Genomic DNA, 25,769 nt, shown 5'->3' on the forward strand with positions numbered 1-25,769 from the left:
CAGTCAGTGTCGAAGCCAGCACGACATTCCTGACTCCCCCACCTGAGGATTTCATCAGCGATGCAGTGCTAACGAGCGACCCCGAGAGCTCGGAGGCTTAGCACGACAAACGCTTCCCGTAACCTGGGGGCTGGGGGTCCGCTGAGATTCTTCTGGGCTCCGCTGAGTTTGCCTCGTGGACTTCAGGCCTCCAGCACCCGGGTTTCAGGCCGGGATCCCGGCTGAAGGGGCAGCCTCTAGCTGGGACACGTGTTCCTCGTGACCGAGGGCTCACGAGCTGAAGCTGAGCCTGACCACGTATTCTTACTTAAACCTTCTGCTCGGATGTGGGAACGGCCATGGGCGCTCCTTTGCTCCCCTTGGCCACAGCAGATCCCACGCCCAAGCCTGATCAGTGAGGAACGTGGACAAGTGACATGATAATGGCAGGGAGATAGAAGCTATTACTGTGACGGAGCATAATGGGGGGAAAAGAATCCCATCTACCGCAAGGACATTCTTTCCACAGCCCTTCAGAAACTGAACTCTCGGGAAGTGTTTAGCTGGAAGGGACTGGAGAGTGACAGGTGGAAGGCATGGCATCCACAGCAAAAGCACAGGTGGGATCTAGGTTAGGTTCTTTGGGGCACAAAGTATTCACTGCATTCACTGGAACATCTTTAGCTAAAAGTAACAAAGTTAAACTACAATGGATTCAGCAGTGAGGAGATATTACTATCCCTTGCTTATCAAGAAGTCAAGAGATGGGAACATCCACGGAATCAGCCTGAGACGCAGGAAGATACATCTGGATCTCTACAAATGAACATCTCCAGCGCTGAGTATTGAGGTACTAAGCGGGGAGCCATGAAACCGCGCACAGATTTCGGAAGATAAACGGAAGGGGGAGGGAGCCGCTGCGTTCAGGCGGCGGGAAGCGGTAGCCACCTGCACAGGGGAGCGGGCGGACTCGCGGACCAGCACCCGCGAGAGAGCAGCCTGAGACCGTGAGCCAGGAGCACGCGCCACCAGACTGAAACGGAGCTCCGGTGTGCTCACTGGAACCAGACTGAGACTGGGAGCTCCAGAGCGCGCGGGGGCGGCTGGTGGCTGGCGGTGTTAGAAACACAAAGGACAGAGACGCGCCGGCCCTGGAAGTGAGGGCTGGGACGCTGGGTGTGGGGCGCACATCCCAGGACGCTGCAGGGTTGAGCAGCACCAACAGAAACAGAGTTAAAGTGACCAGAACATCAGTGGAGAAAGGTCCGCAATCCCTCTGTTCTGAGACAGAGGCTGAGATTCGGCCACTGCTGCTCTGACTCTCAGAAGAGGCACAGCAAACCACCAGGGAAAGCCGCCAGAGAACAAAAGCCTGGAAATACCGGCTCAGAGAGTGCCCATCCCCATCCCCCCTCGCAGGGGACACGGAGACTCTACCCAAACAGGGTTGCCTGAGTATTGGCGCGGCAGGCCCCTCCCCCAGAAGGCAGGCTGAAAAATCAAGAAGCCCACATCCCTAAGATCCCTATAAAACAAGGGCGCACGGCCTGGGACCCAGTCAATAATTTGGGCTCTGGACAACCCCGCAACCTCTCCTCATCAGAATGATGAGAAGGATAAGTCCCCCTCAGCAAAGAAAAGACAATGAGTCTGTGGCCTCTGCCACAGAACTAATGGATATGGATATAAACAAATTATCAGAAATGGAGTACAGAGTAACAATGGTCAAGATGATGTGTAGACTTGAAAAAAGTATTAACGAAAATGTTAAGGAGAATATAGAATCTCTAAGGGCAGAAATGAGAGCAAATCTGGCAGAAATAAAAATTCTATGAGCCAAATGCAGTCAAAACTAGAGGCTCTGATGGCCAGGGTCACTGAGGCAGAACGTATTAGCAATTGGAGGATGGGTTAGTAGAAGAAAAAGCAAAAATAGAATCTGGACTTAAAAAAATCCACGCCCACAAATGTAGGTTATGGGAGATCACTGACTCAATGAAACGATCCAATGTCAGAATCATCGGCATCCCCGAGGGGGTGGAGAAAAACAGAGGTCTAGAAGAGATATTTGCACGTCATAGTGCATTTTGCAAATATTAGATCCAAGGATACAGTATTGAAAGCAGCCAGGGCAAAGAAATTTCTCACGTACCAAGGCAAAGGTATCAGAATTACGTCAGACCTATCTACACAGACCTGGAATGAGAGAAAGGGTTGGGGGGGCATTTTTAAAGCTCTTTCAGAGAAAAACATGCAGCCAAGGATCCTCTATCCAGCAAGGCTGTCATTCAGAATGGGTGGAGAAATGAAGACCTTCCAGAATCGCCAGTCATTGGCCAATTTTGTAACCACGAAACCAGCCCTACAGGAGATATTAAGGGGGGTTCTATAAAAGTAAAAAGGCCCCAAGAGTGATACAGAACAGGAAGTCACAATCTATAGAAACAAAAACTTTACTGGCAACATGGCATCATTAAAATCATATCTCTCAGTATTCAGTCTCAATGTAAATGGCCTAAATGCTCCCATAAATGCCACAGGGTTGCAGATTGGATAAAAAGACATGACCCATCCATTTGCTGTCTACAAGAGACTCATTTTGAACCTAAAGATACATTCAGACTGAAAGTAAAGGGATGGAATACCATCTTTCATGCCAATGGACCTCAAAAGAAAGCTGGGGTAGCAATTCTCATATCAGACAGATTGGATTTTAAACTAAAGACTACAGTTAGAGACACAGAAGGGCACTATATTATTCTTAAAGGATGTATCCAACAAGTGGATATGACAATTATAAACATATATGCCCCCACCAGGGGAGCAGCAAGATACACAAGCCAACTCTTAACCAGAATAAAGAGACATACAGATAAAAATACGTTAATAGTAGGGGACCTCAACACTCCACTATCAGCAATAGACAGAGCACCGGAGCAGAAAACCAACATAGAAACAAGAGCTTTGAATGCCATACTCGACGAGTTGGACCTCATAGATATATATAGAACACTACACCCCAGAACCAATGAATACTCATTCTATTCTAATGCCCATGGAACATTCTCAAGAATAGACAATGTTCTGGGACACAAAACAGGTCTCAAACGATACCAAAAGATTGAAATTATCCCCTGCATATTCTCAGACCACAATGCTCTGAAATTGGAACTCAACCACAAGGAAAAATTTGGAAGAAACTCAAACACTTGGAGACTAAGAACCATTCTGCTCAGGAATGACTCGATAAACCAGGAAATCAAAAATCAAATTAAACAATTTATAGAGACCAACAAGAATGAAAACACAACGGTCCAAAACCTATGGGACACTGCAAAGGCAGTCCTAAGAGGGAAATACATAGCCATCCAAGCCTCACTCAGAAGAACAGAAAAATCTAAAATGCCGTTTTTATATTCTCACCTCAAGAAGCTGGAACAGCAACAGAGGGACAGGCCTAATCCACGCACGAAGAAGCAGTTGACCAAGATTAGAGCAGAAATCAATGAATTAGAAACCAGAAGTACAGCAGAGCAGATCAACAGGACTAGAAGCTGGTTCTTTGAGAGAATCAATAAAATTGACAAACCACTGGCAAGACTTATCCAAAAGAATAGAGAAAGGACCCAAATTAATAAAATTATGCATGAAAAAGGAGAGGTCACGACCAACACCAATGAAATTGGAAGGATTATTAGAAACTTTTATCAATAGCTATATGCCAATAAATTAGGCAATCTGGAAGAGATGGAGGCCTTCCTGGAAACCTATAAACTACCAAGACTGAAACAGGAAGAAATTGATTTTTTAAACAGGCCAATTAATTATGAAGAGATTGAGTCAGTGATAAACAACCTTCCAAAAAACAAAACTCTAGGCCCGGACAGTTTTCCTGGGAATTCTACCAAACATTCAAAGAAGAAATAATACCTATTCTCTTAAAGCTATTTCAAAAAATAGAAACAGAAGGAAAGCTACCAAACTCATTCTATGAGGCCAATATTACCTTGATCCCCAAACCAGGCAAAGACCCCATCAAAAAGGAGAATTACAGACCGATTTCCCTAATGAATATGGATGCCAAAATTCTCAACAAGATCCTGGCTAACAGAATCCAACAGTACATTAAAAGGATTATCCATCATGACCAAGTGGGATTCATCCCTGGGATGCAAGGGTGGTTCAACATTCGCAAATCGATCAGTGTCTTAGATTTTATCCAGAGGAAAAAGCCAAAAATCATATGATTCTCTCAATAGATGCAGAAAAAGCATTTGACAAAATACAGCATCCTTTCCTGATTAAAACCCTTCAGAGTGTAGGGATAGAGGGTACATTCCTCAATCTCATAAAAACCATCTATGAAAAGCCTACAGCAAATATCATTCTCAATGGGGAAAAGCTGGAAGTCTTTCCCTTAAGATCAGGAACACGACAAGGACGCCCACTCTCGCCACTATTATTCAACATAGTACTAGAAGTCCTTGCAACAGCAATCAGACAACAAAAAGGGATCAAAGGTATCCAAATCAGCAAAGAAGAAGTCAAAACGTCTCTCTTCGCAGATGACATGATACTCTACATGGAAAACCCAAAAGAATCCACTCCCAAACTATTAGAAGTTATAGAGCAATTCAGTAATGTGGTGGGATACAAAATCAATGCTCAGAAATCAGTTGCATTTCCATACACGAATAATGAGACTGAAGAAAGAGAAATTAGGGAATCCATCCCATTTACAATAGCACCAAAAACCATACGTTACCTTGGACTTAACTTAACCAGAGACGAAAAGGGTCTATATTCTAGAAACTATAAATCACTCTTGAAAGACATTGAGGAAGACACAAGAAGATGGAAAAATATTCCATGCTCATGGATCGGAAGAATTAACATAGTTAAAATGTCCATGCTACCCAGAGCAATCTACACTTTCAATGCTATCCCAATCAAAATACCAATGACATTTTTCAAAGAACTGGAACAAATAGTCCTTAAATTTGTATGGAACCAGAAAAGGCCCCGAATCGCCAAGGAACTGTTGAAAAGGAAAAATAAAGCTGGGGGCATCACAATGCCGGATTTCGAGCTGTACTACAAAGCTGTGATCACAAAGACAGCATGGTACTGGCACAAAAACAGACACATAAACCAATGGAACAGAATAGAGAACCCAGAAATGGACCCTCAGCTCTTTGGGCAACTAATCTTTGATAAAGCAGGAAAAAACATCTGGTGGAAAAAAGAGAGTCTCTTCAATAAATGGTGCTGGGAAAATTGGACAGCTACATGCAAAAGAATGAAACTTGACCACTCTCTCACACCATACACAAAGATAAATTCCAAATGGATGAAAGACCTCGATGTGAGACAGGAATCCATCAAAATCCTAGAGGAGAACATAGGCAGCAACCTCTACGACATCATCCACAGCAACCTTTTTCATGACACATCTCCAAAGGCAAGAGAAACGAAAGAAAAAATGAACTTGTGGGACTTCATCAAGATAAAAAGCTTCTTCACAGCCAAGGAAACAGTCAAAAAAACTAAGAGGCAGCCCACGGAATGGGAGAACAGATTTGCAAATGATACTACAGATAAAAGACTGGTATCCAAGATCTACAAAGAACTTCTCAAACTCAATATGCGAGAAACAAATAAATAACTCATAAAATGGGCAGAAGATATGAACAGACACTTATCCAATGATGACATACAAATGGCTAACAGACACATGAAAAAATGTTCAAAATCATTAGCCATCAGGGAAATTCATATCAAAACCACACTCAGATACCACCTTACGCCAGTTAGAATGGCAAAAATTGACAAGGCAAGAAACAACAATTGCTGGAGAGGATGTGGAGAAAGGGGATCCCTCCTACATTGTTGGTGGGAATGCAAGTTGGTACAGCCACTCTGGAAAACAGTGTGGAGGTCCCTTAAAAAGTTAAGAATTGAGCTACCCTATGACCCAGCCATTGCACTACTGGGTATTTACCCCAAAGATACAGACGTAGTGAAGGGAAGGGCCATATGCACCCCAATGTTTATAGCAGCATTGTCCACATTAGCTAAATCGTGGAAGGAACCGAGATGCCCTTCAACAGATGACTGGATTAAGAAGTTGTGGTCCATATATACAATGGAAAATTACTCAGCTATCAGAAAGAACGAATTCTCAACATTTGTTACAACATGGACGGCACTGGAGGAGATAATGCTAAGTGAAATAAGTCAAGCAGAGAAAGAATTATCATATGATTTCTCTCATCTATGGAACATAAGAACTAGGAAGATCGGTAGGGGAAGAAAGGGATAAAGAAAGGAGGGTAATCAGAAGGGGGAATGAAACATGAGAGACTATGGACTCTGAGAAACAAACTGAGGGCTTCAGAGGGGAGGGGGGTGGGGGAATGGGATAGGCTGGTGATGGGTAGTAAGGAGGTAACTTGCATGGTGCACTGGGTATTATATGCAACTAATGAATCATCAAACTTAACATCAAAAACCAGGGATGTACTGTATGGTGACTAACATAATATAATAAAAAAATAAAAATAAAAATAAACACCTTTAAAAAAATTAAATGGAGATGAGACCGATTAACAGGAGAAAATCAAATTTAATTTTGCGCATATGGGGAATCCACACAGACATGGAAATTCCAAAGTCAGGCAAAATGAGGTATACACGTCATTCTGAACTAAGGCAGGGAGGGGTCTGGGTCTGAAAGAAGACATGTGCTTCATCGGAAGCTCTGAAAAAGTAAATGTTTGGTAAATAAATATTTGCAGGACCTACCAGAGACAATGGGACACAGAGGACATTGATCAAACAGGCGTTGCTAGGCTCCTCCCTGTTCACCATACCTAGCTCATAGTATAATGCACTTATCTATGCGATAGCTCTCCTGCTGGAGCAGGACTCCTCATAAATTCTCTTAGGCATTTGTGGGAGAGGCAAAGAGCTCTTTCTGAATCTACTCCTGAATCTGATTGCCTTTAACTGAAAAATAATCTTCATGCCAAGGTGGCCCATCTTAGGACAGCCTGTCTTTGGCCCCTCCAGACTTGTAGGCTCCTTTTAGAAATAACCCTCACTTGGAAGCAGCGGGTAGTGCTGGCCAAGGCCAAGGCCAAAGGAGCCAATAGACCTTGGACCGTCAGGAGCTCTGGTCCAAAGAACCTGGAGCCCGGGGATGATGTTGGCAGAGGTGATGGCCTTCCTGAGCCCCCCAAGCGTAAGTTCATTCTCATGGGATCTCTGCTCACAGCAGCAAGCCTCCTGTATTCTCTGCCAGCCGCTGAGTCAATGCCCCCGCTTTTCCTGCAGGATCCCGTAGGGAACCGGTCTGATTGTCTGAAAACCCGCGCCAGCCTCTTTGCACCTTTCTAATAAGGCTGTTGTGACAGTGCGTGGGATGTAGGCGAGCGCATCTTACGTGCTGTTGGCCTAGCCAATGGCCATCTCCCCGTCCCCACCCCCACCCCACACGGTCGCTCACCTTCTCCCAGGCGCACAGAGCCCTGCTGTGCACGGGGCAGCAGGAGCCCCTCCGCAGCTCCACGGGATGTACCGGGAGTGGTCTGAGCCTGCCAAGGAGGCCCTCGATTGGTTTAGGAGAAGAAAGGTGACCCAGGTCCGGGCAGTGAAGGGCGGGAGTGAGACCGTCAGGGGATGATGGGAAAGCTTTTACTCCCAGAAACCAAGAGGCAAGCGATAGGTGGTACAGTCGGTTGGGTGTCCGACTCTTGGTTTCAGCTCAGGTCCTGATCTCGGGGTCATGATATCGAGCCCCGTGTCAGGCTCCAAGCTCAGCACAGAGTCAGCTTGGGACTCTGTCTCCCCTTCCTTCGGTCCCTCCCCCCATGCTCACCCACAGGCATGCGCGCTCTCTCTCAATCAAATAAGTAAATAAATCTTTAAAGAGAGAGAGAGAAGTGATGAGCAACATCTCCCTTCACTGCTTTTGGACATTGCCAGGTGAAAATGTGCCCCTTGAGCCTGCTGCAGCCACAGGGGACGAAGGGGGCCAGGCTCCAGGTGGCTTTGAAACGGTAGCAGGACTAATTCCATCTTGAATTCGGTTTGCCTTGAACACGTCTCCCTCCCTTGTCGGTCCACAGTGGAACTATTTGCACACTGAAAGCCCGTTGGGGGAACTAGCTGACCTTTAAATTGTAATGGGAGCACTGAATTAAGACAGAACACACTGCACAAAATAAACCAGTCAGCACTTTCTTGCATGTCACTCCTGAGCCTTAATTACTATGAGCTTATCGTAATCAATTCCGTTTACAGTTTCTTAGGGAACTTGAAGAACCTGGCCCATGTTTATTGAAGACGTTTGATTGATTGGTCAAGCCGTGGTGGAGCTGTGGCTGGTCTCTTTTCCGTTCCTCTTCTCCTTTCAAAGCCCTGCCTGCATGGATACGGGACAGTGGTTTTTTGGGGACATCAGTATACCATCGTCTCGGTTTGCCGGCTTTCTTGAGAAAAATCGCTTTTCTTGCCCCAACACTTTGTCTCTCTCCATTTATTGGCCTGTCCTGCAGTGAGCAGATCGGACCCGGGTTCAACAACAAGCCACAGTGATTCTGTCTTTTGAGTCACGTAAGCACCGGCGCTTCCATTTAGAGCAAATGTTTAGTATCCCTGGGGGAAAAATGTTTATGTGGCTCCTGGGTGACTCAGCTGGTTACCAGTCTGACTCTTGACCTCAGATGAGGTCCGCATCTCAGGATCAGGAATGTGAGTCCTGCTTTGGACTCCAACCTGGGTGTGGAGCCTACTATAAAAAGAAAAGATTCGTCTGTGATAGTTTTTAAATAGTATCAAAAGGAAAGTGAAAGCAAAACTCTCAACTTTGGTATAAAAGTCGGTCCACATGTAGCAGGACAGCAGACACGACCATGGCTGAGGTAAGCCCCTGGAACTTTCTATTTGCGGCTCTCCAGCAGCAGGGCAGCCCCCTCCTGTAAAGGCCTGAGTCTGGGTGTCTGGTCTGGGCCACACTGAACTCCAGAGTTTGGAAAGGCTTTTGAAGGAGGTTATGGAAAAGTCTTGGGTGTTTCAAAGTCCCTATTCCTGCAGCACAGTGAGGGCTTCGGTCCCAGTGAGCCTCCCCTCTCATCTCAGCATGGGGGGCTCAGGGGCTCTCGGGGAAGGAGCTGTGGCTGCCTGGGGGCTTGGCCCGCCTGAGCTGGGAAGCACCTGGTGTTTGGGCCAAGGGGGGTGACCAGAATTGGGGATCCCCAATGTGCCTGTCTCCCTCACTGGGAGAGTTCAGTGCCTGCTCAGTTCTCTCCTTCTCTCTCCTCTTCCCTCTTTGGCATCTGTCCTGCCTCGGTAAGGATGCTTCCATTCCAGCTTTCTGACTCCGGATCTCCCTTCCTGTCGGCCCTGATACGCAGATCCACAAAAGATCCAGGCAGGGGCAGGTCGGACTCCGTGGTTCGTGTGCACTGAAGGGGAAGGAGTTGAACTCAGGCAATTCGGGGAAATGAGGCCATTCTGGGAAGAAGCTGCCCACTCCGCACACCTGAGGGCCTGGGGTGGGGCCAGGGCCTGATTGCTGCCAAAAGAAATCCGCCTTTGTTGCCTGGGCAGCCTCTCCTCCTCAAGGCGGGGCCTGGGGTCACATTTGATCGGCCACCAGCTACTGTGCAGGGTGTCTGGCCCTGATCCTAGCCAGACGTTGACGCTCAGAGTGAAAAATCCCCTTTTGATTCCTCCATGGCGACCATCCCTGTGCCTGCTGTGCCCTGGCCGAGAGGGGAGGAGCTGGGGCCCGGGTCCTGGCCCTGCTCATCCTCCAGCCCCCCTTTCACGTAGATTCCCTTGGCCCCGTTCCAGGCCAGGCCCTTCACAGATGCTGGAGAGGAAGGGGCCGGGGGCAGCACCCAGGATCCTGCCCCAGTGGAGCTCAAAGAGCAGAGGGAGGTGCAGACAGACACAGGGATCCCCGCAGGATGTGATCTGTGCCGAGGGAGGGGCAGGTCCCAGGGCCTGGGGACCCAGAGAGTCGCCGCTGAGCCAGGCTGGGTGCTGAGGGCAGCTGCTCAGAGAGGGCTGGGCGGTGCGGGGGAGAAGAGGAGGGAGGAGTGGGCAAGACGACTGGAGGGCCAGCTGTGCGGAGGGGCGGAGGCAGGAGCCAGCTCTGTGGTGAGGAGAAAGGCAAGCCAGTCAGCCCGGGGGCAGAGGGCAGCCAGGGTGAGGAGGGCTGAGGAAGGTTTGGTCAGGAGGGTTGGGCACCTGTGAGCTGCCCAAAGTGCGTGTCCCATGCCCTGAGGCCACGGGAAGATCATGGTCAGATGTGCCCTTTGGGAAGGCCACCGTGGGTCCTGGGGAGACTGGATGTGGGGTAGCAGGCACAGGAGACCAGGGTGGGAGTGGGGGTCCAGTCAAGAGGATGTAGGGTCCGGGCACCTGGCTAAGTCAGAAGAGCATGTGACTCGTGTTCTTGGAGTGGTGAGTCGAGCCCCATGTTGGGTGTGGAAATTACTAGAATAAATAAAATTAAAAAATAATAATAAAGGCTCAACTTCATGGAGTGGGGTCAGGTCTCAGATTCAGGCGCAGAGACTGCCCTGATGAATTCAGAGGGTGAGAAGTGGACCAGATGAATTCAGGAGAAAGTCCGGGGTCGGCCTTGGTTGTTGGATGCTGGCATGACCAAGAGGACTAAGGAAAGCTGACCACGGGTCTCTGGTTAGGTGGCCTGCACTGAGAGGGAGCGGTGTGTGGTTTGCTGAGGGCAGGCCCAGAGAGGGAGAGAAACTGAAACATTCTCAAATCAGATGCTGTGGCCCCCTGGGGTGACGGTGGGGGACACTGAGGAGCAGGAAAGAGGTGTGGAGGGGGAGGGAGGCAGGGAAAATCACGGGGAGAAGGGGCAGCTCAGCTGAGTGCTCTTGGCCAAGCCCCTCTCTCTGATCTTCAGTTGCCCACCTGAGCAATGGGCTGATGCTTCCTTCCCCTGGGGCTGCGGGAAAAGTGCCCACAGAGGCGAGCTTTGTGCACGCTGGGTGTAAGCCCCCAGGGCCGGAAGCTGCCAGCCCTACAGAGCCTCGGGTCCCCTCAGGTTGCTGTCAGCTCGTGTCTGTCATGTTGGCACCTCCAAGGGCGGGTGTCCTGGGACTGGAGGGGATGGCGTCTGAGGAGAGGCAGGTGTCTGTCGCGGCCGTGGACAAGGAGGGCCAAGAGGTGTGACGAGGACCTGCGAAGGGTCGAGAAGCTGGTGACTCTCCTCTCTGACTGCTGGGGAGGGGTCTGGGGCTCCCAGGCTCCGCGAAGGGGTTTTCATCCAGGTGGTCAGGTCCACACTCTCAGGAGCAGGTGTGCAATGCGCCTGCACACGCACACTCACAGCCTCGGTGTGCACCTGCATCTGCCCGACACACACACGCAACCCCAACGTATACACACACAGATGTGCGCCTGCGTACGCCCGACACACACGCAACCCCAACGTATACACACACAGATGTGCGCCTGCGGACGCACGACACACACACGCAACCCCAACGTATACATGCGCAGATGTGCGCCTGCGTACACCCGACACACACACACACACACACACACCACCCCAACGTATACACGCACAGATGTGCGCCTGCGTACGCCCAACACACACACGCAACCCCAGCGTATACACACGCACAGATGTGCGCCTGCGTACGCCCGACACACACATGCAAACCCAACATAGACACTCACGTAGTTGTGCATGGACAAGGAATACTACACTCAGAACACACATACACCACATGTGCATACACACACTTGTGTTCCCTCACCCACACCCTGTACAACACGAGTGCACACATACATACATAATAATACACGCACGCTGAACAAATCTCCACTCTCCCGTTCCACAAGGTCCATTTCTCCAGGCTTCCAGCCCCCGGTTCTTCAGAACCTCTCGAAGTGACAGCAGGATGAGGACCCCACAGGGGCCAGGGGGGCCCCTCCCACTGCAGGCTCTCACCAATGATGAACATCACGCAGTGGGGCCCCGGCCAAGCTGCAGGACCCCAGCTGGGCTCTTGAATGTTGCCTAGAAGGCTGCCTACACCATCCTGGGTTTTTGTGTTGCAGTTTGGTGAAGAACCCAAGCCCGGAGACCTGATTCAGATTTTCCGCATTGGCTATGAGCACTGGGCCATCTATGTGGGAAATGGTTATGTGATCCATCTGGCTCCTCCGAGTAAGCGCTGTTGGAAATACTATTTTCAAAATATTTGGTACCATCATGAGAACAATTAGAGGAAAGAGCTGAGCCAGGGAAACCTGACTCGGTTTCTCCCTGAGCTTTTGTGAGCAGACCGTACATCCATACCCCGCTGAGTAATTGAGCGGAGTCCCATAGGTCTGCGGGCGGGAAGTCACGTGGAATGCACATTCCAAGGATGGGGATGAGATGAGGAGCCTCTGATTGCTGGAGACCAGCTCATGGTCACTGGTGGTCACATTGCCTGGATGACCTCCCCACCACCAGTATTCTGATTTTCTTTCTTTTTTTTTAAAGATTTATTTTTATTTATTCGACAGAGATAGAGACAGCCAGCAAGAGAGGGAACACAAGCAGGTGGAGTGGGAGAGGAAGAAGCAGGCTCATAGCAGAGGAGCCTGATGTGGGGCTCGATCCCATAACGCTGGGATCACGCCCTGAGCCGAAGGCAGACGCCTAACCGCTGTGCCACCCAGGCGCCCCAGTATTCTGATTTTCAAATGGAGATAATATATACCTCAAAAATTAAGAGGTGATGAAGTAATACATGGAAAGTAAACAGTGTGTGATCAAATAAATTGGATCTCTTTCTGAAATGCACACATGCACAAAATTGAATAAATAGTAAATATTTGACTATCACTGTTTATAGTGGCAAAAATCTTTGAACAACCCAAATGTTCAATAATAGAGCTGGATCAGATCGATGACCCATATCCCTGTGATGGAAGACAATGCCACTGCGTATGCAATCATGCCATTCTCTGACTTGAAAAAATATCCACAGCCTGTTCAGTAAAAAGAACAAAATCTGAGAATGCTCCAATCGCATTTGTGAAAAGACAAACATCAGGGCCTCAGTAGAGCACTCCCTTGGTTCTCTTCCTCGTCCCGCCCCTTCTCCCTCCCTGTCTCGCCTTCCCCTGCAGCTCCCCGTGACCATGGTGGTGTCTCTGATTCCAGGTGAGTACCCAGGGGCTGGCTCCAGCAGCGTATTCTCTGTTCTGAGCAACAGGGCGGTGGTGAAACGGGAGCGCCTGAAGGATGTGGTGGGGGGCTGCCGCTATAGGGTCAACAACCTCTTGGATGACAAGTATACACCACGACCTGTGAACCACATCATTTACTCTGCAAAGGCGAAAGTTGGTCAGGAGATAGAATACAGTCTTCTGCGCAGGAACTGTGAGCACTTTGTCACCGACCTGAGATATGGTGTGCCCGAGTGCAGACAGGTAAGGTCCTCTTTGAGACGATCCGTCTCCCTCCTGGTGGTCCCCTTGGGGTGGCGGTGACCAAGCTGTGCAGGCAGAGGGAAGAGTCACCATGCCACACTAGCTGGGAGTCAGGAGGTCTGAGCTCAACTCTTCAATCAGCCTCTGATGCACGCGGCTCTGTGGACAGGTCACTCCCTCCCTGGGCCTCAGTTTCCCCATGTGTGGGAGGAGGAGTTGGATGGAGGACCTCTGGAGGCCTGCCAGCTGACCTTCTAGGATCCTTCACCTCTAGGATCCACACTAAAGGCAGCTCTTGATGCCCCGAAGGGATGTCAGGAAGAGTGTGGGCCAAGCCAGCACCATGACAGCTCTCCTAAGGCCCCGGAGAGCACTCAGGCAAGGGATGCTCAAGGTCCATGGGCCTGTGTACGAGCTCAAGGATTCGTTTATGGAAGATCTGGGGCACAGCTTCCATGCCCACCTATTCTGGCTTCCACGTTTCTTGTCCCCAAAACGCACCGCTAATAAGTGGCAGAGGCAAGATTCCGACCCCAGCTGTCGTTCTCTGGAGTCCCCACTCCCTACCCCCGAACTGCAGCACCTCCAGGGCTAATAATTGAAGGTAGAGCGACACCACCACTCTGAGTTGCGTCATTTCTTTAAGAACTCCTAAAGAGCACCTCTGTGCCTGGCAGAACCAGGTGTGGGGGATGCAGCGAGGAACAAGACGAGTGACACACGTGAGGTCCTTGCTCTCCCGGGGGGCACAGGTGTGACATGGGAAGATTCGAGAGCCGTTCCTGAGCCACCTCGCACTTGCTGCACGGGCTCCCTGATGGCCGCAGGCTCTCAGCCATCCCGCCTGCATCTCCTGGGCCTTCCCACCCCGCGCTCTGGGGATTCAGGTGCTTTAAATGCCCAAAAGTGGATGGAGTTGCCCTCAGGCCCACATACAGCCCTGGCCAGTGGGCTCCATCCAGTGGCTCTTTCCCCTTCCAACCTTCTTCTCCCCGTTTCCCTGCCAAAATTTGTTGTTGTTGTTGTTGTTGTTGTTTTTAAAAATCTTATTTATTTATTGAACAGAGAGCGAGAGAGCACGAGCTGGGGGAACAGGGAGAACAGCAGAGGGAGAGGGAGAAGCAGTCACCCCCTGAGCAGGGAACCTGATGCAGGGCTTGATCCCAGGACCCTGAGATCAGGACCTGAGCCGAAGGCAGACGCTTAACCATCTGAGCCACCCAGGCGCCCATCCCTGCCAGTATCTGTAGACTCCTGAGTTTGTCAAGTGGGCCAAGGGGCCCGTGAGTTCCCTTGAGCTGGCTGTTCTTGTTGAATGTACAGCCTGTCCTCGGATTCACGACGGAGTGTGACCTCCCCTCCTCTCTCCTGCAGGTCAGAGATGCCGTCGTGGCGACTGGCATCGCAGGAGCGGGCTTAGCACTCGTTGCCGCCTTTGCACTCATGGCAAGAAACAACAAGCAGAAGCAATAAGCTGAGGGGCCCGTCCGGTCAGCAGGGACTTTACACATGTACGGGGTCTGGTTGGGCCAGAGCTTTGGTTTGTGGATTTCATTCAGTTTTATAATAAGGCTTATTTTTACAGAATAAAATAAAGCCCAACAGGGGAGCCCTTTACTGGAGGAAACTCAGCAAGAACTTCCTGGTGTGAAGTCTGTGGAGGGCGCGGCTGGGCTCCGGGACTGGCCACACCAGGTGGCGCCCTGGGCCTTCGGTGCTTTTCTCTAGCTTTCTCTCCGGGGCTGTGTTCACTGTCTTCCAGGAGCCCGTCCTGCTCCAGCTATTTCAAGTTGTAGGTATTTCTGGGTGTGGGGAGACGGGGGAGCAGGGGGAGACACGCGGCCCTGGCTGAGAGGCAAGCACAGGAACCATCAGACAACCAGGACCCTTGGCCTGGAACTGGAGGCAGCCGGCTTCTCGACTCCGCGGCTGGAGTCCGCAAGTTCCGCAGAGTCAAAACCAAAGCTCAGCCAAGCTCTTCCTGGAGGAAACTCAGTCTCATGAAGTCCTCTCCTTCTCCCTCTGCTCTGCACACCTTTCCTTGGCCTCCTCGCGTCCGCCCCCAGGCCCCTGCTCCCTTTCCATGTGGGCAGCGTGCAGACACAACACACAAGTACAAAACCCACGCTCTCTCTCTGTAATTCTGAAATCCAAAAAGCTCTACAAACCCAAGTTAGGCGGCAAACTCCCTTGAAGGAAAACCCGCCTAGAACGGATCTGAGGCTTTTCGTAAGCGTCATGTACCCCATTTCGTGACTCGGTCACGCCTCTCACTGCAGAAACAGCAGCATGTTTCCTTAGGAGCAAACACCTGAGCGCCCATTCCCATCCTTGACCTCATGCACCATATTTTCTATCGGAAACCCAAAAAATATCAAATCCCAAAACACACGTAGTCTCAAAGGGTTTGCGTGAGCCTTGTTGTCCCATGTTTCTTATTTCCTGTAGAGATAGCTAGGTGTTTACAAAGAAACAGAACACAAAGGCTATATTCAAACCTGATATGTGGTTACCTCTGGGGACCGGGAAGGGGGACTTCAGTTTTAACTGAGGCACCCCGAGTTTTTGCAAGAACGACATCATTTCTTATTGCATGGAGCACTGGGCGTTATATGCAAATAATGAATCATGAAACACGACATCAAAAACTAAGGATGTACTGTATGGGGACTAAGCTAACAAAATAAAAATTATTATTAAAAAAAGAAAGAACAACATCATTTCTCATTTCATCATATTATGCTATTAACTCTTAAAAATACAGAAACGACCAGAGTGACAGATGTCATCTTACTAATGATAGAGCTAAATGCAGCCTCTAGGAAGAAGGCATAGAGGGAAGGAGGGTCTCCACCAGGAAACGCTATTGGAAACAGGGTCTTCACAGAGGTAATCCCGTTAAGACGAGGTCATCAGGGTGAGCCCTAAGCCAACATGACTGTGCCCTTATCAGAAAAGGTAACACAGACACAGGGAGAAGAATGCAATGTGAAAAGAGACACACAGACGGCCGACAGAAGCCAAGACTGAAGGCCTACGGCTAATGCCAAGGAACGCCGAGGACGGCCAGCGAACCAGCAGGAACGAGGACGGGGCAAGCACAGACTCTTCCCCACAGGCCAGAGAGGGTGCGGCCCTGTGGACAGCTTGAGTTCTGACGGCTGGACTCCGGAACCGCGAGACCATAAGGCTGTGTTGTCTGAAGCCCCCTCGTCTGTGGTACGTTGTCACAGCAGGCCTCACACAGCACCCGGGCCTACTCAGCGTGACTTCTCACTGACTGACAACACGGTCTACCTCAGACGTGAGTGTGTCTACAGCTCAGAGTCCACTGCCTCACACAAGCTAGGTGTCCAAAACAACGTGCAAGAGGAAGGAGCCTAGAAAGAAGTTTCAGGTGACAAGGTGTCAAACTCAAGTTTTGACGGAAATGTTTCAGGAGCAACAGCTCCCAACCCCGGGGTCGGGACACCAGAGTAGAACCACAAGTTACAAAGTGTAAGCCAAAGTGAGAAATTCTTTTCTTTGCTTTTTAAAGGAATTGAGGTTAGACCTAACTCACAGTAATCCCCATAATAAATGACTCCCTCATCCCGGTGCATGCTGACCTGTTTCCTGAACGTCAGTGGGACGGGGGGATCAGAAAGGCGTGCCAAGACTGGGGGGAGGTTAAGATGGCGGAGGAGGAGGGGACCCTAAGCTCACCTGGTCCCTGGAATTGAGCTCGATAGTCGGGAACTCGTTCTGAACACCTGCAAAACCAATCGTGGATCTGAGAAAAGAAACGGGGCAAACCTACAGATAGAAAAGTGACCACTTTTTGCGAGGTAGGCGGTGTGGAGCCTTGAATCTGGGGTGACATGTTGGAGGATAGGGCAGGGGAGGTAGCGCTGCTCTTTGGAAAAGAAAAGATTGGAGTCCAACTCTTTCATTTAATTTTTTCCCGTGTGGCATGTCCACTGCATTAGACGGCGTCAGGAACGGTGAGGGAGAGGGGGATGCTGTCCCTCCACCTGCCCCTTACCTGGCCAGCCCCCGTCTGCGCTGACGGCCCACCCGTGAAGGGAAAGGGGGCCGGCACCTGCGAGGGGCCTGCTGTGGCCCCGGAACCAGCTCTGTGAGCCGGAGCTTGGCCCCCGCGGTGGCAAATCAGCCGAGCGGGCGCCTCCCTCCCCAGTTGGCGCCTCACGGTAACCACGGAGACGTCTGAGCGCCTGCGCGTGAGCCACGGCCCCAGGCCTCCCCCTCGGCTGCTGACCAAGCAAACCTCAGACCGATTCCGTCGCAACCGAGGCACCGATGCCACACGTGCTCCCCGAGGAGGCAGCGAGCCCCCATCCCGCCTGCTCTGAGCTCAGAGAGGAGATGAGGAGAGGCCAGGCCCTGGGCGCTCGCCCGGGTGGCCCAGCCGGGGGGAGTCTGACTCTTGACTCTGATCAGGTCTGGATCTCAGGGTCGGGAGTTGGAGCCCCGCTTTGGGGTCCAAGCTGGGTGTGGAGCCTACTTTAAAAAGAAAAGATTCCTATGTAGCAGTTTTTAAATAGTGTCCGAGGGAAAGTGAAAGCAAAACTCTCAACTTTGGTATAAAAAAATCGGTCCACATGCCACAAAAGACCCCACCATGGCTGAGGTAAGCCCCCTGGAACTTTCTATTTGCGGCTCTCCAGCAGCAGGGCAGCCCCCTCCTGTAAAGGCCTGAGTCTGAGTGTCTGGTCTGGGCCACACTGAACTCCAGAGTTTGGAAAGGCTTTCGAAGGAGGTTATGGAAAACTCTTGGTTGTTTCAAAGTCCCTTTTCCTGCACGACAGTGAGGCCTTCGGGCCCAGTGAGCCTCCCCTCTCATCTCAGCGTGGGGGGCTCGGGGGCTCTCAGGGAAGGAGCTGTGGCTGCCTGGGGGCTTTGCCCACCTGAGCTGGGAAGCACCTGGTGTGCGGGCCGAGGGGAGTGCCCAGGACTGGGGAAGTGAGGGGATCCGCAATGTGCCTGTCTCCCTCACTGGGAGAGTTCAGTGCCTACTCAGCTCTCTCCTCCTCTCTCCTCTTCCCTCCTTGGCATCTGTCCTGTCTCAGTAAGTATGCTTCCATTCCAGCTTTCTGACTCTGGACCTCCCTTCCTTTTTTCCTTTTTAAGATTTTATTTCTTTATTTGACAGAGAGAGAGAGAGCACAAGTAGGGGGAGCTGCAGACCAAGGGAGAGGGAGAAGCGGGCTCTCTGCTAAGCAGGGAGCCCGAACCGGGACTGGATCCCAGGACTGTGGGCTCATGGCCTGAGCTGAAGGCAGATGCTTAACTGACTGAGTCACCCAGGTGTCCCATGAATCTCACTTCCTGTCGGCCCCTATGTGCGGACACTTATGGTCCAGGCAGGGGCGGGCCAGACTCCGTGGTTCGTGTGCACTGAAGGGGAAGGAGTTGAACTCAGGCAATTCGGGGAAATGAGGCCATTCTGGGAAGGAGCGGCCCACTCCGCACACAGGATGGCCTGGGGTGGGGCCAGGGCCTGATTGCTGCCAAAAGAAATCTGGCCTTTGTTGCCTGGGCAGCCTCTCCTCCTCCAGGCAGGGCCCAGGGTCACATTTGATCGGCCACCAGCTACTGTGCAGGGTGTCTGGCCCTGACCCTAGCCAGACGTTGATTCCCAGAGTGAAAAATCCCCTTTTGATTCCCCCATGGCGACTGTCCCTGGGCCTGCTGTGCCCTGGCCGAGAGAGGGGAGGCGCTGGGCCCGGGTCCTGGCCCCGCTCATCCTCCAGCCCCTCTTCCATGTAGATTCCCTCGGCCCGTTCCGGGCCAGGCCCTTCACAGCTGCTAGAGAGGAAGGGGCCGGGGGCAGCACCCAGGATCCTGCCCCAGTGGAGCTCGAAGCACAGAGGGAGGTGCAGACAGACACAGGGATCCCCGCAGGACGTGATCCGTGCCGAGGGAGGTGGCGGTTGGGCCAGCTGGGCTCATGGTCTATGGGCCAATGTAGGAGGTCACAGGTTTGCTTATGGAAGATCTGGGGAACAGCTTAACCCCCTCCCACCCTTCCAGGCTGCCATGTTTGTCCCCAAAACACAGCTAGGAAGTGGCAGAAGCAGGATGCCAACCCCAGCTCCTTCTCTGGAGTCTCCACTCCCCACCGCCGAGCTGCAGCACCCCAGGGCTCCAGGTGCAGGAGACTGAGTGGATGCAGGCCCCTGAGGAGAGGAGGGTGAGGACGGGAGGAGCAGGTGTGAGGAGGGAAAGGAAGATCTTGGATGTGGTTGGCGATGCGTGGCCATTAGAGCTCCCGGTGGCAATGTTGAGTTGCAGTCCGACCTCGGAGTCTGGAGCTCAGAGCTGAGGTGGGGCTGGCGACAGAAGTTTCCAGGCTGCAGGGTGCAGCACTCAGTGGACCCAAACTTCGCTTCCCGTGGCCACGGTTTCCGGAAGCGTCTCCTCAGCTTCTGCTGCAGCCCCTCCCTCCACAGGGCTGCAGTGTGGCCCAGACTGCAGAGCAGTTCCCAGGCTCAGCCCCGGAGCTCTGCTGGACCCCAGACACAAAGCACAGGCCTTCCTCCCTTCCCACTGGTCAGGAACAAATGGGGTCGCCCAGCAAACTCGCACAAAAGGATACCCCCGCCCATCCCGCTCGTTGTCAGAAGCCCAGACAAGACCACCACGCAGAGGCCTCCTGGAATCCATGTCTCCCAGGAAACGGGTCCCCGTGACTCAGCCAGCACCTTCCTGGGAGAGGACTCTGGGCTGGCAGCTCCGAGGGAGGGAGAGGAGTGTAGCCTCCAGGCCCCTGGAAGGGAGGGAGAAGCTGCCTGCACTTGCCTGGGATGCTGACAGGGCTCCTCAGGTTCAGGCCACACCTGCCCTGACTGGGGGATGGGCGGCCATGGCGATGAGCCTTCTAGGCCTGTTTGGAAACTTTCTTTTGGAGAGGTGATCCCCAAACCAGGGACAGCCCAAAGGAGCCACAGATCTGTGGCAGTGTGGGGTCATCAGCCCTAACAACAGTGGACCCTCTGCTGAGGGATGTTTATAGTGGGGGAGGCTGTGCACGGGGCGAGCAAGGGGTGTGCGGGAGCTCTCTGCACCTTATGACACATCATAAAGCCCCAAAGCCCACAGTTCGCCTTTGGGTCCATTCTTGGGGTTGTACGCTCTGTGGGTCTGGACAAGTGTGTAATGACACGTACCCATCATTACACCCTCGTACGGAGTAGTTCCACTGCCCTAAAAATCGAGGTGGCTGACGTTCAGCATTCAACCTAGGGGCAGCTGGAGCCCTGGCAGTTTCGGCAGGGAAAGTGAGCACACGTCCACGTGCTCCTCACAGACGATGAGCACCAGACTGGGAGCTCACAGAGAAAGCTAAATGTGGACTGAGTGAAGGAGGGGCTCGGGAAGATGTGGGAACTGTGTACGCAGAGTCAGGGGGTTCGAGCGCCAGGTGGTAGTGCGTACGGAGGGACAGAATTCAGTGGTTGCGTTTGGGTTTTTTGGCAGCCCGACGGTAAAATGAATGATGTGTCGTGACAAGAGTGGTGAGTCTTGATGGAAGGATGTAGACCATCCATTGACTACTAGCTGGGCACCAGACACCTGGGGGGTGACTTCTCCACATGACCCTACTGAATCCGGACAACACCACTGGGAAGAGCTCGTTACCCCCATCCCGGAGAAGGCGGGACCCAAGCTCTGAGAGCCAAGAGCTTTCCCCAAGGTCACTCAGCTCGAAATTGCTGGGAGAACCCACCACGTGAAAATGAATGTCCCTTTCTTCTTTCTGTTCAGAAGTCTATAAAAATAGGGTGGAGCCCTTTGTGCAGATACACTCACTGACTCTTTGGACTTGGCACAATCAGCCCATCCAGGAGCCGGTGAGAGAGGGAAAGGGGAGACAGAACCTAGGTGGCCCGAGGGCGAGGGTCCCGCAGACAGAGGAGCCCTGGGGTGTCAGCACGGGTCTCTGCCGCCACAGATCTGTGGCTCCTTCGGGCTGTCCCTGGTTTGGGGATCACCTCTCCAAAAGAAAGTTTCCAAACAGGCCTAGAAGGCTCATCGCCAGGGCGGCCCATCCCCAAGTCAGGGCAGGTGTGGCCTGAACCTGAGGAGCCCTGTCAGCATCCCAGGCAAGTGCAGGCAGCTTCTCCCTCCCTTCCAGGGGCCTGGAGGCTACACTCCCTCTCCCCCCCTCAGAGCTGCCAGCCCAGAGTCCTCTCCCAGGAAGGTGCTGGCTGAGTCACGGGGACCCGTTTCCTGGGAGACATGGATTCCAGGAGGCCTCTGCGTGGTGGTCTTGTCTGGGCTTCTGACAACGAGCGGATGGGCGGGGGGTATCCTTTTGTGCGAGTTTGCTGGGCGACCCCATTTGTTCCTGACCAGTGGGAAGGGAGGAAGGCCTGTGCTTTGTGTCTGGGGTCCAGCAGAGCTCCGGGGCTGAGCCTGGGAACTGCTCTGCAGTCTGGGCCACACTGCAGCCCTGTGGAGGGAGGGGCTGCAGCAGAAGCTGAGGAGACGCTTCCGGAAACCGTGGCCACGGGAAGCGAAGTTTGGGTCCACTGAGTGCTGCACCCTGCAGCCTGGAAACTTCTGTCGCCAGCCCCACCTCAGCTCTGAGCTCCAGACTCCGAGGTCGTACTGCAACTCAACATCGCCACCGGGAGCTCTAATGGCCACGCATCGCCAACCACATCCAAGATCTTCCTTTCCCTCCTCACACCTGCTCCTCCCGTCCTCACCCTCCTCTCCTCTGGGGCCTGCATCCACTCAGTCTCCTGCACCTGGAGCCCTGGGGTGCTGCAGCTCGGCGGTGGGGAGTGGAGACTCCAGAGAAGGAGCTGGGGTTGGCATCCTGCTTCTGCCACTTCCTAGCTGTGTTTTGGGGACAAACGTGGCAGCCTGGAAGGGTGGGAGGGGGTTAAGCTGTTCCCCAGATCTTCCATAAGCAAACCTGTGACCTCCTACATTGGCCCGTAGACCATGAGCCCAGCCTGGCCCAACCGCCACCTCCCTCGGCACGGATCACGTGCTGCGGGGATCCCTGTGTCTGTCTGCACCTCCCTCTGTGCTTCAAGCTCCACTGGGGCAGGATCCTGGGTGCTGCCCCCGGCCCCTTCCTCTCTAGCAGCTGTGAAGAGCCTGGCCTGGAACGGGGCCGAGGGAATCTACATGGAAGAGGGGCTGGAGGATGAGCGGGGCCAGGACCCGGGCCCAGCGCCTCCCCTCTCTCGGCCAGGGCACAGGAGGCCAAGGGTCGGTCACCATGGGGGAAGCAAAAGAAGATTTTTCACTCTGGGAATCAACGTCTGGCTAGGGTCAGGGCCAGACACCCTGCACAGTAGCTGGTGGCCGATCAAATGTGACCCTGGGCCCCGCCTGGAGGAGGAGAGGCTGCCCAGGCAACAAAGGCCAGATTTCTTTTGGCAGCAATCAGGCCCTGGCCCCACCCCAGGCCATCCTGTGTGCGGAGTGGGCCGCTCCTTCCCAGAATGGCCTCATTTCCCCGAATTGCCTGAGTTCAACTCCTTCCCCTTCAGTGCACACGAACCACGGAGTCTGGCCCGCCCCTGCCTGGACCGTGGGTGTCCACACATAGGGGCCGACAGGAAGCGAGATTCATGGGACACCTGGGTGGCTCAGTGAGTTAAGCATCTGCCTTCAGCTCAGGCCATGAGCCCACAGTCCTGGGATCCAGTCCCGGTTCGGGCTCCCTGCTTAGCAGAGAGCCTGCTTCTCCCTCTCCCTTGGTCTGCAGCTCCCCCTACTTGTGCTCTCTCTCTGTGTCAAATAAAGAAATAAAATCTTAAAAAGGAAAAAAGGAAGGGAGGTCCAGAGTCAGAAAGCTGGAATGGAAGCATACTTACTGAGACAGGACAGATGCCAAGGAGGGAAGAGGAGAGAGGAGGAGAGAGCTGAGTAGGCACTGAACTCTCCCAGTGAGGGAGACAGGCACATTGCGGATCCCCTCACTTCCCCAGTCCTGGGCACCCCCCTCGGCCCGCACACCAGGTGCTTCCCAGCTCAGGTGGGCAAAGCCCCCAGGCAGCCACAGCTCCTTCCCCGAGAGCCCCTGAGCCCCCGACGCTGAGATGAGAGGGGAGGCTCACTGGGCCCGAAGGCCTCACTGTCGTGCAGGAAAAGGGACTTTGAAACAACCAAGAGTTTTCCATAACCTCCTTCGAAAGCCTTTCCAAACTCTGGAGTTCAGTGTGGCCCAGACCAGACACTCAGACTCAGGCCTTTACAGGAGGGGGCTGCCCTGCTGCTGGAGAGCCGCAAATAGAAAGTTCCAGGGGGCTTACCTCAGCCATGGTGGGGTCTTTTGTGGCATGTGGACCGATTTTTTTATACCAAAGTTGAGAGTTTTGCTTTCACTTTCCCTCGGACACTATTTAAAAACTGCTACATAGGAATCTTTTCTTTTTAAAGTAGGCTCCACACCCAGCTTGGACCCCAAAGCGGGGCTCCAACTCCCGACCCTGAGATCCAGACCTGATCAGAGTCAAGAGTCAGACTCCCCCCGGCTGGGCCACCCGGGCGAGCGCCCAGGGCCTGGCCTCTCCTCATCTCCTCTCTGAGCTCAGAGCAGGCGGGATGGGGCTCGCTGCCTCCTCGGGGAGCACGTGTGGCATCGGTGCCTCGGTTGCGACGGAATCGGTCTGAGGTTTGCTTGGTCAGCAGCCGAGGGGGAGGCCTGGGGCCGTGGCTCACGCGCAGGCGCTCAGACGTCTCCGTGGTTACCGTGAGGCGCCAACTGGGCAGGGAGGTGCCCGCTCAGCTGATTTGCCACCGCGGGGGCCAAGCTCCGGCTCACAGAGCTGGTTCCGGGGCCACAGCAGGCCCCTCGCAGGTGCCGGCCCCCTTTCCCTTCACGGGTGGGCCGTCAGCGCAGACGGGGGCTGGCCAGGTAAGGGGCAGGTGGAGGGACAGCATCCCCCTCTCCCTCACCGTTCCTGACGCCGTCTAATGCAGTGGACATGCCACACGGGAAAAAATTAAATGAAAGAGCTGGACTGCAATCTTTTCTTTTCCAAAGAGCAGCGCTACCTCCCCTGCCCTATCCTCCAACATGTCACCCCAGATTCAAGGCTCCACACCGCCTACCTCGCAAAAGTGGTCACTTTTCTATCTGTAGGTTTGCCCCGTTTCTTTTCTCAGATCCACGATTGGTTTTGCAGGTGTTCAGAACGAGTTCCCGACTATCGAGCTCAATTCCAGGGACCAGGTGAGCTTAGGGTCCCCTCCTCCTCCGCCATCTTAACCTCCCCCCAGTCTTGGCACGCCTTTCTGATCCCCCCGTCCCACTGACGTTCAGGAAACAGGTCAGCATGCGTAGTGAAGAGAAGGGCCATATGCACCCCAATGTTCATAGCAGCAATGTCCACAATAGCTAAATCGTGGAAGGAGCCGAGATGCCCTGCAACAGATGACTGGATTAAGAAGTTGTGGTCCATATATACAATGGAATATTACTCAGCTATCAGAAAGAATGAGTTCTCAACATTTGCTACAACATGGACGGCACTGGAGGAGATAATGCTTAGTGAAATAAGTCAAGCAGAGAAAGACAACTATCATATGATTTCTCTCATCTATGGAACATAAGAACTAGAATGATCAGTAGGGGAAGAAAGGGATAAAGAAAGGGGGGGTAATCAGAAGGGGGAATGAAACATGAGAGACTATGGACTATGAGAAACAAACTGAGGGCTACAGAGGGGAGGGGGGTGGGGGAATGGGATAGACCGGTGATGGGTAGTAAGGAGGGCACGTATTGCATGGTGCACTGGGTGTTATACACAACTAATGAATCATCGAGCCTTACATCGAAAACCGGGGATGTACTGTATGGTGACTAACATAATATAATAAAAAATCATTATTAATAAAAAAAAATAAATTAACATTTTACATTCAAAAAAAAAAAAAAAAAAGGAAACAGGTCAGCATGCACCGGGATGAGAGAGTCATTTATTATGGGGATTACTGTGAGTTAGGTCTAACCTCAATTCCTTTAAAAAGCAAAGAAAAGAATTCCTCACTTTGGCTTACACTTTGTAACTTGTGGTTCTACTCTGGTGTCCCGACCCCGGGGTTGGGAGCTGTTGCTCCTGAAACATTTCCGTCAAAACTTGAGTTTGACACCTTGTCACCTGAAACTTCTTTCTAGGCTCCTTCCTCTTGCACGTTGTTTTGGACAACTAGCTTGTGTGAGGCAGTGGACCCCGAGCTGTAGACACACTCACGTCTGAGGTAGACCGTGTTGTCAGTCAGTGAGAGGTCACGCTGAGTAGGCCCGGGTGCTGTGTGAGGCCTGCTGTGACAACGTACCACAGACGAGG

The 25,769-nt window shown here is 52.5% G+C and overlaps 1 protein-coding gene across 2 annotated transcripts; it reads left to right on the forward strand.

The window, feature by feature from the left end:
- Window positions 1-8,750: 8,750 nt before the first annotated feature.
- Window positions 8,751-16,136, forward strand: LOC123794534 (phospholipase A and acyltransferase 4). 2 transcript variants are annotated; one of them, XM_045800704.2, is made up of 4 exons: window positions 8,751-8,903; window positions 12,088-12,196; window positions 13,184-13,452; window positions 14,827-16,135. In XM_045800704.2, the coding sequence occupies exons 1-4, from the start codon at window positions 8,895-8,897 to the stop codon at window positions 14,923-14,925; spliced, it is 486 nt and encodes a 161-aa protein (XP_045656660.1). In that variant the 5' UTR covers window positions 8,751-8,894; the 3' UTR covers window positions 14,926-16,135. The 2 variants fall into 2 exon arrangements, with proteins under 2 accessions (XP_045656660.1, XP_087711092.1); XM_087854966.1 differs by lacking the exon at window positions 8,751-8,903 and adding an exon at window positions 9,336-9,435 and having other exon boundaries at window positions 14,827-16,136.
- The last annotated feature ends 9,633 nt before the right edge of the window (window positions 16,137-25,769 follow it).

The sequence above is a fragment of the Ursus americanus genome, chromosome 24 (genome assembly GCF_024610735.1).
Source record: "Ursus americanus isolate L20-20 chromosome 24, mUrsAme1.1.p, whole genome shotgun sequence".
NCBI classification, from domain to species: domain Eukaryota; kingdom Metazoa; phylum Chordata; class Mammalia; order Carnivora; family Ursidae; genus Ursus; species Ursus americanus.

Bases quoted from the DNA above. Each gene is read 5' to 3' on its own strand.
- LOC123794534 (XM_087854966.1), top strand. From the start codon at position 9,337: ATGCTTCCATTCCAGCTTTCTGACTCCGGATCTCCCTTCCTGTCGGCC. The intron at 9,436-12,087 runs GTTCGTGTGCAC...TTTGTGTTGCAG, and splicing joins GGGGCAGGTCGGACTCCGTG to TTTGGTGAAGAACCCAAGCC. The intron at 13,453-14,826 runs GTAAGGTCCTCT...TCTCTCCTGCAG, and splicing joins GTGTGCCCGAGTGCAGACAG to GTCAGAGATGCCGTCGTGGC.